At 42.9% G+C, this 17,944-nt stretch overlaps 1 protein-coding gene across 1 annotated transcript; it reads left to right on the top strand.

The window, feature by feature from the left end:
* Positions 1-9,149: 9,149 nt before the first annotated feature.
* Positions 9,150-15,751, top strand: LOC102147378 (uncharacterized). The gene is made up of 2 exons (XM_005598893.4): positions 9,150-10,872; positions 15,163-15,751. The coding sequence occupies exon 1, from the start codon at positions 9,312-9,314 to the stop codon at positions 10,821-10,823; it is 1,512 nt and encodes a 503-aa protein (XP_005598950.2). The 5' UTR covers positions 9,150-9,311; the 3' UTR covers positions 10,824-10,872; positions 15,163-15,751.
* The last annotated feature ends 2,193 nt before the right edge of the window (positions 15,752-17,944 follow it).

Genomic DNA, 17,944 nt, shown 5'->3' with positions numbered 1-17,944 from the left:
GGGCCCAGTTGATGAGTTGATGGTCTCAACTGGCCTAAAGTGGACAAGGGGTTCTAATTCCTGAAAAACAGCTCACACTGTTACCATGGTTACCATGGTGACCCAGGCTCCAGGGAGATGTTATCTAAGGAACCCAGAGGGAGTCAGATAGCATATTGCCTAAACAGCACAGTTAACAATGGGTGAGGGAACAACTAAAAGCTATAATCAGTAATTGCAAAAAGGAAAAAAAACCTTTAGTTACCAGCTACTTAATCATCAATGGCTAACTGTTTGCCAGTTTCAATCTCCCTATTCTTTGGTCATTCCTTATTCTTGAAAGATTTGGGATGACGACCAATCTAGCTACTTCCTGCTAAATTGGGGTGTAGATCTGGGTTAGGAATGAAATTGTTTTGCACTCATTTGGAAATATTCTCTTGTTCCTGGCTTCAGGTCGACATTTTGCATTAGAATTTTGTACCTTGCTCAACAGTTTTGGAAACACATCTAAAGGCACATTTTATAATCAAGTATTGGACCAGAAGGAAAGAAGTATAGACAACCCAAATTTTAACAGTCTCTGACAAATAGACCTAATCTCAATGGGGCTTCCATCTGATCTCTAGGTGGGAGCAGAAATCTGGTCTTAGTTACTGATAGTCATTTTTACTGGATATGCATCAGAGACCAGAGCAACACCCTATACCCTGATCTTTCAGTTGTCATTGACGATGGCTATCAGCATGGACTCTCTGCCTGGGGGTCATCACATTCTTAAGGAACTCAAAAGAACAAAGTTATCAATTTATAGCAGCTGGGAAGGGACATAAAATCTACAGAGCATGTCTGGGCTAGTTAATCAGAGGTCATTCAGTTATAACGTGGTTTCTTTTCTACAATATGGCTTCCCTTATGTCAACCTTGTGTTGAGCTAGTATCAATAGTAAATTATATAAATGTGGAAGAAGGTAAAAGTAAATATTTCACATTAAAATTTTGCAAGTTTCTTATGATAAACAAAAGGCAAGCAAGAGGGTATACTGGAGTATATGAGGAAGCCACTTGGTGTAAAACTAATTCAGCCTGACCTTGTTTTTCCAAAAGGGCCTAACATGGCCATTGAGCATGCATTGTATATCTGCTTTAAGCATTTGCTGTGTCCCAAAGACAAGAACAAATGACCTTAAGATAAAGATGCAACTTCCCCCACATTTGGATTTCCTTAAAGATAAGCATTTCTCCCTAGGCTAGGAATTGATTGCTGTGCCCACCCTGCTGTGTCCACTGAGACAGCAGACCTGCTACCTGCTGTGTGAATAGGTGTGCTATGCCAGCTAGGCAATCTTGTGACTGTTGTAAAGGGGACATTCCTATCATATGTGATGTATGCTCTTTTTTCCAAGATAGTATATAACCACTCTGTATGCCCCATGTCTTTGGTGCCCTTCCTTCCTTGGGGAAGGAAGGCCGCAGGCTAGGCTAGTCCTCAGATCTGGTTCATAATAAACTCATCCCAATTTTGATTTATAGATTGATTATGGATTATTTTTGTCAACATTTCTTGGCATAGTTGTGGCAGGATTTCAGAGAAACCCACTGGAGACCACCTGGAATCTACAGTGAACTGGCATTTGGTACCAATAGAGGCCCACTGAGCCCTGCCAAATCACTGCATTCTTCAGGTGACCCTGGTGAGTTCTCCTCATATGACATAAGGGAAACTCAGACCTCCTTATTTTACATTGATGCTCCAAGGTTTATATGAGCTGTTTCAAACCTTAAGAATAGGTGTCTTAAGGGGGTACCAGCATGCACCCTAGGTAAGAGGAACCCAAGGGGGAATTCCTAGGCCAGAGGAGCCTAGAGGGAATTTCCTAGGTGAGGGGAGCCTAGGGGGAACTTTGGAATGAATGGGGCAGGCTGACCTATTTAACTTGGCTTTAAATTGAAAAGAATTGTGTTTATAAAGTCTGAACAAACTGCTTGATACAGAAATAAGAGACTGAACGTGCTCCGCTTCAAAGAAAAGGGACACTAGCTTCTCTTGGCCAAAAGGCGTTCTCAGGTGACTGAGGACCTCAGCGGGAGTGTTGGAGAACTGATTGCCTCATGATGTGTAGCAGTCCCATAGGGAACTCCACTATCATTCACGGTAATTAATTAAAGGCTCATCTGGTGAAGCTCATATGAGGGTTGGTCACCCACACTCCAAGCCCCCATGGAGGTTTTAGGCTGCTGGTGGGAGAAACTGAGGCACATATGAGAGAGTTGATGACCTTTCTTTGGGGAGTAACACTCACAAGCAGCACACTTCTGACCCACCACACTGTCCTTAGGAGTTGTTCAGTCTTTATAGCAAAACAAAACTAGGGGCTGGCCTGTGGTGCAGCAGTTAAGTGCACACATTTCGCTTTGGCAGCTTGGGGTTCGCTGGTTCAGGTCCCGGGTGCGGACCTGGCACCGCTTGGCACTCCATGCTATGGTAGGCGTCCCACATATAAAGTAGAGGAAGATGGGCACAGATGTTAGCTCAGGGCCAGTCTTCCTCAGCAAAAAGCGGAGGATTGGTAGCAGATGTTAGCTCAGGGCTAATCTTACTCAAAAAAAAAAAAAATAAAACTAAACTAAAAGTGGGAAATCAAGGTTCTAAAAAAAGCCCAACCAGTTCCCAAATGGGTGGCCTCCCCTTCGAACTCTGGCTCATTTCATGCTGAGACTTGCAATTGCTTAACAAAAGGGGGAATATTCCCATCCCAGATTCCTAAGCCTGAAAGAAAGAAAGAAAAAAAAAAAAACTGGGGGGGCCAGCCCCATGGCCGAGTGGTTAAGTTCACGTGCTCTGCTTCGGTGGCTCAGGGTTTCGCCAGTTCAGATTCTGGGAACAGACACAGCACCACTCACCAGGCCATGCTGAGGCAGTATCCTACATGCCACAACTAGAAAAACCCAAAACTAAAAATATACAACTATGTACCAGGGTGCCTTGGGAGAAAAGTGAAAAATAAAATCTTAAAAATAAAAAAAACTGGGAAAAGAAGTTTTTGCAGATAGAGTTTGCTATGAAAGCACCTTGCCCAGAAATGTAAGGAAAATCTTTGTTGTATCTATCTGTCTGTCTGTTTATGTGTGTGTCTATATATGTACATTATAAATGTGTGGTATTTTACCTCCGGATGGTATAATTTCTAAGGAGTTCTATTCAAGTGACTTAAAGTAAGTGCTTACAAAAATTTTTCTAAATGAAACTAACCCAAATGCCTTTCAGGTTAATGTGATATGAAATAATCTTTGGCAAATAAAAGATTGTTGAAGTTTGTTGGTTTGATTAAAATAGGCATGTCCTCAGATTTATCAGCACTGGATATGACGCAGACAAGCAGCCTTTATTCTACACTTAAATAAGCTGTAAAATAAGCTTGGTTAAATAAGCTGATGTTATCTCTATCATAAAACTGGTTAACAAAAATAATAACTTAAAATGGTGGCCAATTTTGTCTAATGTCTCATGAAGTCTTGTAGGCAATCTAAATAATTATTTGGAACAAGTAATTAAATACATGTGAAAAAGATGAGAGTGGGGTGAACTTTTAACAATAAGTATGTGTTATGGTGCATGTACCTAAAATAGCTTCCAAAATCTCTTTGGTAACTTGAAACTTTGAAGTTTTGCTAGGTTAATTTAAGTGATAAAAATTCACTAAACATCTAGATCATCTCTAAATAAGATAAAATATTAATTGTTAATTATTAAATATAAGTTTACTTTTGGCTTCTTATAACAGAAAAACTAAAAAGTGTCTAGGTCTGTTAGTAAACATATCTTGTATTTTATTAAAGGCTTGTACTACAAAGTTACAGGTTTTTAGAAATTATAAAAGGCATTTATAAATTTGCCAAGCCACAGAATGCTAATGTAAAAGATAGTTTATAATTACTTACTTCTTAGCTTTCACTAAAAACTTAGGTTCCTATGGGTCAAAAGTTCTAATATATGTGATTAAAGCTGCTAAAAATTAAGGAAAATATATGTGTATTCAAGGAAAGATGTATATTTTCAGTAAAGAAGGTATAAAGAATGGAAATATTTTTGTTTGGTTGGTTAAGAAAGAAAAATTTGTCCCAAAGTACTAGAAGGAAAAAAAAAGAAAGGCATGGGACAAATTCTGAATGTAAAAGAAAGTGACAGAATGTTGGTGGAAGTAAAACCCTGAGGAGTTTTGTATATGGTCAAGTTGGCTAAGATTGAAATGAATCTAATTAGGTAAATAAGTTTTAATATCAAAAGTAAGCTGGTACAAGAAGTAGAATTTGGCCTTCTCTCTTAAAAGGGATAATTTTCTTAAACTCTTAGTCGGCTCTTGATAAAGAGGTTAAAAAAGGTTTTTGGGCCGGCCCAGTGGCGTAGTGGTTAAGTGCACATGTTCTGCTTCAGTGGCCCAGGGTTCGCTCGTTCAGATCCTGGGTGTGGACATGGCACCGCTTGGCATGCCATGCTGTGGTAGGCATCCCACATATAAACTAGAGGAAGATGGGCATGGATGTTAGCTCAGTGCCAGTCTTCCTCAGCAAAAAGAGGAGGATTGGCAGCAGTTAGCTCAGGGCTAATCTTCCTTGGGGGGAAAAAAGGTTTTTATTTTTGAGTAAGTTTACCTAAAAGGCAGAAAATCTGTGTTTTGTTAAAATAATTTCCTATGTTCAAAAAGACTGAGGTCTCTCTATTAAGGTACAAGCTCCCCATAATTCATATCCTAAATGAAGTCTTTATTTTGACCTTCTTTGAAAAGTTTCAGATGGCCCCTGGGACTTCTCAAAGAAATGTGTTCTCTCTTCCTATAAAGAGGGAGATATTAATCAGGCTTGTTTGGTATGCTAAGTTGCATGGGAAGCACTGTCAAGTAAATAATGATAAACCTTCTTAGGTTATATTGTGTAGATATATATTTTTCACTATTTTAACCCTGCTACCTTGCTTCCAAAATCACAAGGGGAGAAGACCACGACTGCATTCTATTGTTTAATTGGTTTACGGATGGATCTAACTTAAATGATAAACAAGGATGTTATCAAGCTGGATATGCTGTCCACCCTCAAGAGTGCCTTCCACTTTCTCTTAATTCTGCTAACCCAGTAAAAGATTTCCTTCCATAGGCTCAAGAAATCACCACAGAGGAGAAAAAATATATATAAACGTGGCCACAAGAGAAAAAAATACTTTTGGAAACTTTCTCCCACAGTGGCTCATAAAGCCTATACTCACTGGGCTACATGCCCAAAGTATAATCTAGGGAAACTATTTCATGAACCACAAGGCCACTTTTTCCTTCCTAAGGGACCCTTTGAGGTATGGCAATTGGACTTTGTCCAAATGCCACCATCTCAAGGATGCAAATATTTCTCATAATGATCTGTATATTCTCACACTGTGTTAGGGCCTTTCATTGCAGAAGAGTGATGGCTTTAGGTAAATTATTATTGGAGGGAATAACTCCTGTTTGAGGAATTCCTACAAAGTTACACAGTGACTGGGGAACTCATTTCACTGGACAAATAATTAAATCTATTTGTAACATCTGGCCAATAGGCAGCATTTCCACTGCACTTACCATCCTTAATCCTCAGGATTGGTGGAAAGAACTAATGGCACAATCAAAACCCAACTGGCAAAGCTTTCAGAAGCATTTACTCTCTCATGGCCAAAAGCTCTTCTGCTAGTGCTCCTTAATCTTGTATCTCCACCCTTTTGGTAAACAGCTGCTGCCTCCATTTGAAATAATAATAGGACAGCCTATGCAATTAGATGAGGAAATATGTGAACAAACTTTGCTTAAGAGAGATATATAACACTGCTGTCAGGGTCTCATTGAGATGCTTAAAAGCAATGAACGGTTGGTAGCTGTTTCTTTTCACAGAGAGCTCCCTGACCTTTAAGGATCATGGACTATAATCTGGAGGATTATTTATCAGAAGAAGCATCAAATAAAAGACTCTTTGCAGCCCTGTTGGAAAGGACCATACCAAGATGACAAGAAGATGACATCTGTTGTAGATAACTATCCCAAAACTCCAGACCAGGCCTGTATTCCCAACCATTTATCCCCTCATTTAAACCTTTGTTATGCTCAAACTGTATAACTATTTTATAATTGTTCCATTTAAGGTTCAAAATACTATCATACTTAAAGAAAGTGATTGATTTGGAACAGACTGGTCTCAAAGGCCAGACATTTATCGAGTAACTCCAAATGGAACTCAATGGTTATGTGGAACAAATCTCTGGCCTTGGCTACTATCTGGATGCTAAAACACTGCACCCCAAGTTTCCCTTAGAAGCAAGAAAGGATTCACACTGAGCTAACATCTGTTGCCAATCTCCCTCTCTTTAAGGCCAGGTGGGCTCATTCAGTGTTCCACTGGTATGCCCACCAAGCGGCTATAACTGTTCCTTCTCTGGGGCTAAAAGATGTCATTATCACATATGGAAGCCCTGACTAAATTTACTCAACAAGCCCTTAACGAAAGTCAAGCAGAAATACTCTTATTAAATACTAAAATGTCTTTTATGAAAAAGGCTGTCCTTCACAAGAGAATGGCTTTAGATATTTTAACTGCTGCCCAAGGCGGTACATACACAATCACTCAAACTGAATGCCATGCTTTTATACATGATGAATCTTCCAATCTGCCATCTCTGCTAAAGCACATGAAGAAACAACTGAATGCCTTAAGCCATCCTACACCCAGTCTTGATTTGTTTGGTTGGCTCCCTTCCCATATCAGTTCCCTTTTTCCATCCAGATTGCAATTCCTATTTCTGTTACTTCTTGGCATTCTTGTACTAGTCATAACATTCAAACTAACTGCTGTTTTCTTTACTCAGTGTTGTAAGACTGGCATACAAGCTAGAGTAGTGGTTGCTCAGCAACTTGAGATGGTCGATCGATCTTATAACCCTGGACAAATTTCCTTTTCTGATAAGGACTATGCCTAAGAACTCATTTTAAACGAATGTTTTCAAATATATGGAATTATCGTTACTGTACTTGTTCTATAATTGTGAACAATGTGAACATGAGGATTCACAGAAAAGCACACGTACCATGTTTGTGCAACAATCTAAAATTAATTGAAAATTATATAACCTACGAAATGCTTCCTCTGTTAATACATATACCTCTATGCTTGTCCACTATATCTGACTATTTCCCCCCAGTGTGGACAACTGGGCAGATGAGTGAGATGAATCTAGCACCAAGGGACATGATGGACCCAGGGCAAGCAGCAAGCATCCTGGTGCTAAGGGACAATATTTGATCATCAATGCTTTCTATCGAAAGATTATAGATCAAAAGGGGAAAAAATGATAAACAAATGGCAAGTCATAGGATATATTGGAGTATATGAGGAAGCAATTTGGTGTAAAACTAATTCGGCCTGACCTTGTTTTTCCAAAAGGGCCTAACACGGCCATTGAGAATGTATTGTATATCTGCTTTAAACATTTGCTGTGTCCCAAAGACAAAAGCAAATGGCCTGAACATAAAGATGCAACTTCCCCCACGTTGGGATTTCCTTAAGGATAAGCATTTCTCCCTAGGCTAGGAATTGATTGCTGCGCCCATCCTGCTGTGTCCATCGAGACAGCAGACCTGTTACCTGCTGTGTGAATAGGTGTGCTGTGCCAGCCAGGCAATCTTGTGACTGTTGTAAACGGGACATTCTATCATACATGATGTATGCTCTTTGTTCCAAGACAGTATATAATCACTCTGCACACCCCACTTCTTTGGTGCTAGGCTAGTCCTCAGACCTGGTTCATAATAAACTCACCCCAATTTTGATTTATAGATTGGTTATGGATTATTTTCGTCGACACTTACCACTAAGAAACGGAGGTTCCTGGAAGGTGTCTCCTATTTATATACACTGGGACTTTCTGTACACTGTGACACCTTAACTGATATTCCCAAATAGCCCAGGAAGAATAAACCTGTCTCTTGGGTATTTAGCCCAAAAACTTACGCCTTCTCATTTTAGATTCTATTCCATAACACATGCCTGCTTTTGTGATATTAATGTTTTAAGGTACTTACTATCAAGGAAAATTGACATTGCAGGAAGATGGACTATGTTTTCTCTTGTGGCCTCAGGTCCCAAGAGCCTAGATCAGGGGAACCCAGGTTCAGGAGTCTTACTGCTTGGTTCAAGAAATTCCTGCAACACTGCTTCCTAAACTCATAGAAACACCTATAAAAAGAAGTGAGGAGCTTTGTCACGCATTTTAAAAAACAGAAAGGATACTGGGTGTTTGGGATTCAGAGGAACTCTCTATACTATTTTCACTTTTCTGTAAACCTAATTCTATTCTGAAATAAAAAGGTTATTTTTAAGAATCCCACCTTTAGCAATCCAGGGACCCATTGGCCATGACGTTTCATTACTATAACCTGAATGACGGCAGGTCTTAACCTCGTTCTAACTTTCTCATGCCCTATGCTCAAACTTGAAATGAGCTCATGTTTAAGTTTGGGTCGTTTTTGGGCTCCAGTCAGTGTTTCTATTTTTGACACAGTTTTCCTATCTTACTTGGTTGGGGATAGTGGGAAAAGTAATCATTGAAGTATTCCCAAGGGTCTGGGCAAACAAGGCAACAAAAACAGGAAAAGGGAAGAAACTGGACAGGGCAGGAAAACCCTCAGAGAATTCACCTCTGGGTGTTCCGGGAACAGGCGAGTCACTACGGGGCAAAGCAATATGATCGAAATTAACATTTGTGCAACAAGAGACGCTCATCTATACACTTGTGCACCAAAACAAAGGGAAACCATTAACTCCACAGCAAGTGGCAGCGCCTGAGGCCAAGCTGTACTCCCACCTGATGCGAGGAAGTTACTAGAAAGGGGTCCTTGCCCTTTGCGTTCCCCCTGCTCAGGAAAGGGGATGCGGATAGAGAGGAATGCAGCTATTTCTCTCTCAGGTGACGATGACACAGACCACACACTTTAGAAGTAAACTCTCCAAAGCACCGCCTCACGTCCCACGCTGCGCGCACGGGGCAAACACACGAGTGGCACGACGCGCGGACCCTGCGCATACGGAGAAGCGGTCGCGCACGCGACAGGGCGTACCACGCATGCGCACCTCTCCGGGGCGGGGCCCCTTCTGCCCCGGGTCAGGTGAGCGGTGGCGCGGCTGCGCGCCTTCTCGCCCCGCCCCCTGCGCTGCGCGCTCCCCGCGCGTTGCCATGGCGACCCAGCGGCCACAGCCGGCCTGCGGCGGCGCCGCCGGCCAGGTCGCCTCTGCGGATCTGGAGGCGGCGATCGTGGGGGCTCATGGAGAGTTCAGGAAACACCGTCGGTGGGACCAGGAAGCGGACGGGCCTGGGCCGCTGCCGGCATTTCTTCTGGCTGGGCGTCGTCTTCGACACGGTGGGCCTGACGGTGCTGTTCACCGGCATCTTCGCCGACCTGTTCTTCTACGACCTGCTGCTCTACCTGGGTGCCATCATCATCGTCTTCAGCCTCCTCTGGTGGGTCTCCTGGTACACGGGCAACATCGAACTGACTCCCGAGGAGGCCCTGAAGAGCCCCTTCCCCGTGCCCTCCGCCACCACGGTGGAAGCCCTCAGACAGGGCGTCGGCCACCGCCTCTCTTTGGCGGTCTGCGGCGTCTCCACCACCTTCCTGCGCATGCGGCGGCGGCGCACCAGGAGGATCCTTCAGAGGAGGGCTTCTCTGGATATGACCGTCACTGGCGAGGTGGAGAAACAGCTAGAGGAGGAGGCCCAGGACAAAGACGGGATGCAAGGTGTCCGAGAGAGCGGCGACGCCCAAGACGTTTGCAGAGAGGCTCTGGGCCCCCAACCTGAAACCGTCGAAAGTTCCGAGGCACCTCGCCCTGCAGGCCCTGACGCTAGTCCTCCGGGCCCCGAGGCTGGGCTGCCACGGCTTATTAAACGACCATCGGCTCATCTGGTGCAGTCCGAGTCCACTCTGTCTCCTCCGGACCAGCCCGTGCCTCCAGCCATCCTCCCCTCCAAGAGCCTGCCTGTAGTCTCCTTGGCCTCCACTTGCCAGCCTCTGCCTGTTCTTACTTCCGAGAGCCAGCTTGTCATTTCTGGGGCCTCTACGAGCCAGCCTCTGGTCACTCTTGCCTCTGCAAGCCATCTTCCTGTCCCCTTGGCCTCTACGAGCCAGCCCATGGTGCCTGTGGCCTCTCGGAGCCACTTCCTGCTGCCTGTGGCTGCACAGACCCACCTCGCGCTGCCTGTGGACTCTCAGAGCCACCCCTTGGTGCCTGTGGCTGCACAGACCCACCTCGCGCTGCCTGTGGACTCTCAGAGCGACCCCCCAGTGCCTGTGGCTGTACAGAGCCACCTCCCAGTCCCTCTAGCTTCCCAGAGCCAGCTCCAGAATCTTTCTCAGGCCTCTCAAACTCAGCCTCCACCTGTGCAGGTTTCCCAAGCCCACGCTGGGGCCACCCTGCTCTCTTTGATTCAGCTTCTGCCCACCCAGCCTTTTCAGACCCAGCCTATGGACTTGCAGGTCGGCCCAGCTGTTCATGACTTGCAGGCCCTGGATCACACCCAGCAGGCCCCCCAGAGCGGCTCTTGGGTTCAAGAGATTGCTCCAGGCCAGGCTTCATCTGCCCAGGAGTTTCATAAGCAGCCCGGGGCTCAGGCTTTTGAGAGTCTGCCACCAGCCAGCCAGAAGCTAAGTCAAGATCACCCTGACCCCACATCCCCACTCCCGGAGGCCCCAGTTCCAGCCACTCAGGCCCAGCAGTCAGTGCCCCCCGAGAGTGCGCCCACCCCAGCCTCGGAGAAGAAAAGTCACCCCCTCTAGCACAGAACCAGACCCCAGCCATCCGAGTGGCTGCTCAGGCCTCTGCCAAGTAAGTGCCTTTGGAGGAAGCTTCACCTACAGTATTCCTTAATTGTTTCCCATTCTGTGTTCTCCTCCCGATCCGTGGCTTCCTCCAGCTCTTCTGTTGGAAAACATTTAGTGGAGGTGAAGTGGCCTTTTCCTTCAGGGATTAGATCTGTTGAACTTCGGTAGGTTTTGAAAGGTAGTGCGCTGAGTGCATGAGTGCTGTTAAGGTTTGACCTCCTCCACCAGACAGTAAAATGGGTTTCTTTAGGTTTAGGGAGAAGTGGTAATTACCTTCCTTCAGGAGCTCTAAGAGGGAGAGGCAGGGGGACTCTGCAGTGTTTCTTTCTTTCTTTCTTTCTTTTTTTTTTGAGGAAGATTGGCCCTGAGCTAACATCCACTGCCAATCCTCCTCTTTTTGCTGAGGAAGACTGGCCCTCAGCTAACATCTGTGCCCATCTTCCTCGACTTTATATGTGGGATGCCTGCCTCAGCATGGCTTGAGAAGCAGTGCTAGGTCCACCCCCGGGATCCGAACCGGCAAAGCCCAGGCCGCAGAAGTGAAACATGCAAGCTTAACCACTATGCCAGTGGGCCGGCCCCTCTGCATTGTTTCTGAAACGGGATGATTTTAGGTACACGGGGACACAGCATGAAACAGCAATGAGCCCTCTAGTGGGAAAGTTACTCCCCTTTCAATTCTTATTCAGTCTTTTTGATTACGTCAAGGAGAATGCCCTTGCTTGGGGTTGGTGACCTCTGACACCTCTCTAACGCTTTGGTGGGCAACAGTGCACCCAGGTAGGGTTTGTTACCATTTGTGTTAACGAAGATGTTTCAGTGGATAACTTCTATTTACGCCAAGTCATACTGACTTTTCTTTTTACAATAGCGATGGTTGCTTTTTGAAATACTTTTATTTAAGGAATCAAACACTTTATACATGAGTCAACGTAAAGGAAAAAAATTGTATGGTGAAACTTAGAATGATTCTAAAGTTTGGAAAACATTTGATTATTTGTACTAAATAAATGGCCGTCAAACTTTCTACTAAATTGTAAGACCGTTTATGCTAACCTGTTTGGTGAATTTTATGGTTAAGGCTGTTGACGATGAATTCCGCTTAAGTCTCCAAACCCTCATCCATTGGAAAGGTACAGAAGGTCACATGAAGGTCAAAATTGATGACTCTTCTTCTCCATGGGTTAGGTGCTGTCGTAAGAGTACACACCGCTGAGTGTCAGTTTCCTGGTCTTTCTAATCCTGTTCCACAAATTCCTGCTCTTTTCGGGGAGAGGAGGAAGGGTATGGGGCAAAGCAATACTTTGGAGATTATGTTATGCTCCTTGTTGTTTAAATATTACCAACGTGCTAACCAAGAAGGTGTTCATGCTTATTTTACATTGGTTAGTTTCATTTTCTAGCGTGAGATACAACTGAATAATAGGTGGAAGTCAAACTCTTAATTTGCTTATAATTTTCTCCCACTCTCCTTTAAGAAAATGTGTAGACGCTCTCTCTCGCAGTATATACACACATATATATGCCATAGATCATCTGTAGGGGCAAAGCAGTTTGGCTGTTCTGCTACAGTGATTTTTATTTATTTCTATTTAAAAAAAAGAGCAAAACATGGGGCTGGCCCCCTGGCCGAGTGGTTAAGTTCGCGCGCTCCGCTGCAGGCCGCCCAGCGTTTCGTTGGTTCGAATCCTGGGCGCGGACATGACACTGCTCATCAAACCACGCTGAGGCAGCGTCCCACATGCCACAACTAGAAGGACCCACAACGAAGAATATACAACTATGTACTGGGGGGCTTTGGGGAGAAAAAGTAAAAAAAAAAAAAAAAATCTTAAAAAAAATAAATTAAAAAAAAAAAGAGCAAAACACAAACCATCATAATTCCAGAAGGAGAGGATTTAGTGTTACTGAAAGAGATCATTAACTTTTTTCCCATTAATTCTATTTCAGGTAATTTATGTGATTGAAAGAATTCTCCCTGTGATTCTTGAAGGAGACTTGAGCACTTACGAAGTGCCAGGAATAATGGTAAACACATATAAAGATGAAAAGGATGCAGACATTGCCATCAGAAAGCTTATAGACTTTGTTCTCTAACTCAGAAGAACAACTTTAAAAAGGAGAAAATTTTAGACAAGGAAGGAGGAGGGGTAGTCTGGTGCCTACCTAATAATTTTTAGTCAAAGAATTATTTTTTGACAGGGAGAGCCACGCAGTGCCCTTTAAGTAATTAATTCATTGAGCAGACGTTTATTGAATTTCTAGCAAGTGCCAGGCGTTATGTTCAGCAGTGGGGATTCAGAGCTAGATAAGATGCCCCTTCTGTCCAAGCGCTCACCGTTTGTCAAGGGAGACAGACGTGGGAATGACTAGCACAGCATGATATAGCAGAAGTCTCGTCAAAGTGCTTTCAGAATACAGGTGTGGACCGGGTGAGGGATTTTTGAGTTGGATCCTAAAGTGGGTGTTCATTGGGTAAAGAAGATGGGAAGAACATTCTGTGCAAAGGGAAAAGCGTCAACTAAAAGGCACAGAGGTTTAACAATCCATGGCTCCTTGAGCATACATTTGGGAAAGGAGAATCTGGTGTTACAGGCAAAGGTGCTTGGGACTCAGAGGTTGGAGAGAGAGAGAATGAGAATGAGAGAGAAACCTTTGGAGGCTTTTTAGGGAGCGTAAGCTGTGTTTGTAATTCTACCTGTGGGCTCCGTTATAAAGTAATGGCAATAGGCCAGTAATTAGCGAATAATTGCTAAGGTCTCTCCCAGTTAGTTCTAAGCTGAAAACAGACCTCTTAGACCTTAGCAACAGTTTCTAACCAAAGTGTAGGCTTCATGGGTATTCATCTTGGAAAACGCTTCCAAGTGTTTATTTACTTGTACGTAACAAATGCTGTGACACGTTTACCTATATTGAAGGTAAGATAAGTACTTATCTAAAATAGGAGTTGACAAATCTTTTCTATAAAGGCCCAGGGAGTAAATATTTTAGGCTCTGTGGGCCACAAGGCAAAATCAAGGATGTTATTTGGCTGCTTATTTAACAAGAGAGAAAACTCCTCTCCCGCCATTGGCTTGGGGAGCTTGGGGTAGGCTGTACGACTGCTTTGACTCCAGTTGCCTCAGCTGGAGTCATTCACCTGACCAAGAGCAGCTGGCCCAAAGGAAAGGCAGAGGGGCCTGGCTGTTCAGGGACACCCAGATCTGAGGGGGCCATTCTCCCCTCTCAGAGAACCTGGCCATCTCGTCTTGGTCTGCTGGCCTAAGGAGAGGTGATACGCTGAGTTTCTGACTCCCAGATTCTGATTCCACCATTTGGTACCTGGTATTGACAACAGCGGAGTCTACAAGGTGTATGTGGTGATGCTCAGGCCCTGAGCAAAGCGCTGGCCAGATGGGCAGGCACTGGGAACTCTGGGAGGAGCAGGGGTGGACACTGATGCTCCGGCTTGGTCTTTGAGGCGCACAGTGGTAGCCCACACCAATAAAGAAGTGCAGAGTGGGGAGGGTTGCTATTGGCGTCTAGTGGGTCGAGGCCAGAGGTGCTACAATGCACAGGCCAGCCCCTCACAGCACGGAATTAACCAGCCCAAACGTCATTAGTGTGAGGTTTAGAAACCCTGATCTAGAATAATGAATAATGCTCTACAGTTCATGAGGTACTTAAAGAAAAAAAATCTTATTTTGATCCTTAGATGACTCATTGCCTCTTAGATAGGAATGGTTCTTCTCCACTAGACCATGAGGATCTTATGTATCTTTCTTTCATTCATCTTTGTATTCCGGTTTTGTATCATCTTTGAATTAACACACACATGTGGGGCATTTATTAATAATAATAGCTAACATTTACCAGATGTCAATAATACACTACACACAGTGCTAAGTAATTTACAGGCATTATCTCATTCATCACGACAGTCAGAGGTAAGAACCATTATCATCTCCACTTCAAGGAAGGTAGATTTGACATCAGAGGTTAAGTAATTTTCGCAATGTCACAGAAATGGAGGAGCTGGAATTGTTGTGTAATTGATGTCTAATTTGTTATAAGATGTATATTATAGGCTTTCTTTCCCAGTTAAAGTTATTAACAAGCCATTTTCTTAAGTCTGCTAATTATTACTTGAGCTGTAATACTCTGGATCAGTCCATGGGCGTATCCTCTCATTAAAAATACTTCTATTTAAAGCTTTACTTTCAGAGAGAATGAATATCAACAACCCTTTAATTTTCTTGTTGTACTGTATGTTTATTAATATCATCTCAAATAAAAATGGCTTTTTTCTTTCCAGAACTCACCAAAGTGTCTGCAGCTTTAAGTGCCAACTTTATAAGAGCACAAATGCTTACCTTAATCTTGTTTTGGAGACGTCCATCTGGAGACCTGACCTTTCTCAGACCAGCAGACTTACCGGACTCCCTCTGCCAAGGATCCATGTTGCAGTGTTGAAGAGAGTTTTCCAGCTTCAGATAGTGAAGTTAGTTATTGCCAGGATGGTGAGCCATAATAAACTGTGCAATTCCGACGAACTTTGTTTTAGAATAAATTGGTTTTTTAAATAGACTTCTCTTGTGAAAGGGTGCCAGCATTCCAAATGGAAAATAATGTCTCCAGTACTCTGGGTGAAGATGTCAGTATGTATGGTTCCCAGAGAAATGGGCATTGAAAAATGCAACAACTTTTATTTAAGGTAACTTTGTGACCTCATTAGCTATCAGAAAGGTTAGCACAATGAATGCATTATAACATGCTACAATTTATATTTTTTATATCTTCACTTGATTTAAGTAACATCTGAATTTCCCTTTTTCCTAAGGATTTAAAATCTGATTTGACTGTGTATTTTAATGAGAATCAAATAAAATTCTTTTGGGACTGCGCTCCTCTTGTGTTCTTTCTTTGTATCAGTGGATTGTTGATGTACAAATGCTCTAATACACATATAGGGATAGTTTACTTTTGAAATTTCTAATTATGGGTAAAAGTACATTTTTTAGGTGGTATAATACTTTGGATTGAAACTTCCAAAAATTTTAACTGTTTTTATATTTCTTCCCCTTTTTCTGTTCTACGCTTCTGCATTTTTATATTTGTAATTTTAAACATTAACTCAAGGTGGAAGACTTTTTGCATTGTAGGTGTTTGGAAAAAAGAATATTTGGAAGGACATTATGCTAAGTGCAATAAGCCAGTCATAACAAGACCAATATTCTGTGATTCCACTTATATGAGATTGCTAGAGAATCAGATTCGTAGAGAGAAAGTAGATGCCGATTGCCGGGGGCTGTGGGGGGAGTGGGGAATGGGGAGTTGTTTAATGGTTATAGAATTTCAGATGAGAGTTCTGGAGATTGTTTGCACAACAAAGTGAATGTGCTTAACACTACCGAATTGTACACTTAAAAATGGTTAAGATGCTAAATTTTATGTGTTTTTTACCACAATTAAAAAAAAAATTGGGGGCTGGCCCCATGGCTGAGTGGTTAAGTTTGCACGCTCCGCTTCGGCAGCCCAGGGTTTCACTGGTTCAGATCCTGGGCGCGGACGTGACACCCATAGTCAGGCCACGTTGAGGCGGTGTCCCACATCCCACAACTAGAAGGACTGGCAACTAAGATATACAACTGTGTACGGGGGCGGTTTGGGGAGATAAAGCAGAAAAAAAAAAAAGATTGGCAACAGTTGTTAGCCCAGGTGCCAATCCTTAAAAAAAAAAAAAGAACTGTGATTAGTGAACTTACTAATTATTGGTGCTACTAACAATGCCTAGTAGCAGAAGATGGTCACATTGAAAGAAAAATAGGAACAGCTTTAATTGTCTGAATGAATATAGATGTTCATGTATTTTAAAGACACAACTTTTCTGTTTTATTTTTTCCAAATTTTAAAAGAAATATTTTTATAGGATGAACAGATTTTTAAAATTTGAATCGTTGACTAGGTGATATATTTCCATATTACAAAATTGAAAAAGCATAAAATGGCAGATGGTGAGGAAGAAGAGGTGGCATTTGAATCCTGATCTGTGTGACTCCGGGTTCCTCAGGGTGAAAAGATTCTATCCGCAAAACCAATGAAACAATTCCAAATACAGAAACATTTTAGAACTAATCTTGTTAACCTGATAACTTGCCCCTCTCCCATTTCATATGATTTAATATACACTAAATAAACATAGAAGAGTATTTGCTTTTTAGTCTTCTACACAAAAAGGGAAAGAAAATTGCATTTTGACAAGTGCAAAATATCATAAATTATATTAGCGTGTAATTAGAGACTTCACGTGGTATAGCGAACGCTTCCAGAACCATCTTAAGCTTGACTGTGCTGGACAGAATGGCACAAGGACCCCTACTTAGGTTAACAAAGTGATACAGGACTTTTGGAAAAGCAGAAATGGGCAGTAAGTGAGCGCTTAACTCATTATTTCAGCAGGAGCCTGGTTTGATCAGTCTGAGAATACTTCTCTGGTTCTTGTTTCTGAGTTGGGCTGAAAGGGGTGAGCTGCTGGTGGAACTGTGAGCTGGGTGAAGGCATACTGCTCTAGAGCCTAATGCTCTTTCTACTGGGCCGTTTATATCCTACAGGATGTATTTGCCATACCATAGTTAAATGATTTTGTGTGGAGGAAAATTCCCAGCACCATTATGGGATTATACCATGGCGAATTAACGTTAAATAATATATTACTTGTTCTGAAACGTAATATCCACTCAGCTTAGATTTTCTGTACCTTCATGTCTTGCTTTGCAAAAGGACCAATATAGAGTAATCTGAATACAAAGAAGGAAAAGGAATGAATATTTGCATTACAAAAGGATGACCAGACAATCATCCATTTATTTCAGGGTTCCCATTTGGGCTCTTTTCTCAATGGATCCTCTTCATCTCAGCCACCACCAACCTCCTCCAAACGACTGTCACCCACCCCTTGACTGTAAAACTGAAATGCCAGCAGATACGCCCTTTTCTACTCTTGCCATGGGGTCTTACACCTACTTTTCTCCCTGCTTTCAAACCACTCTCTCTGGCTCACAACCTCCTGATCCTTCCCCCTTAGCGAGTGATTCTTA

This window comes from Equus caballus, chromosome 13, assembly GCF_041296265.1.
Source record: "Equus caballus isolate H_3958 breed thoroughbred chromosome 13, TB-T2T, whole genome shotgun sequence".
In the NCBI taxonomy this organism is placed as follows: domain Eukaryota; kingdom Metazoa; phylum Chordata; class Mammalia; order Perissodactyla; family Equidae; genus Equus; species Equus caballus.
Note: the sequence above shows the minus strand (reverse complement) of the source record. Positions and strands in the feature narration are given on the sequence as shown.

Coding starts and splice junctions, on each gene's coding strand:
- LOC102147378 (XM_005598893.4), top strand. CDS start 9,312: ATGGAGAGTTCAGGAAACACCGTCGGTGGGACCAGGAAGCGGACGGGC.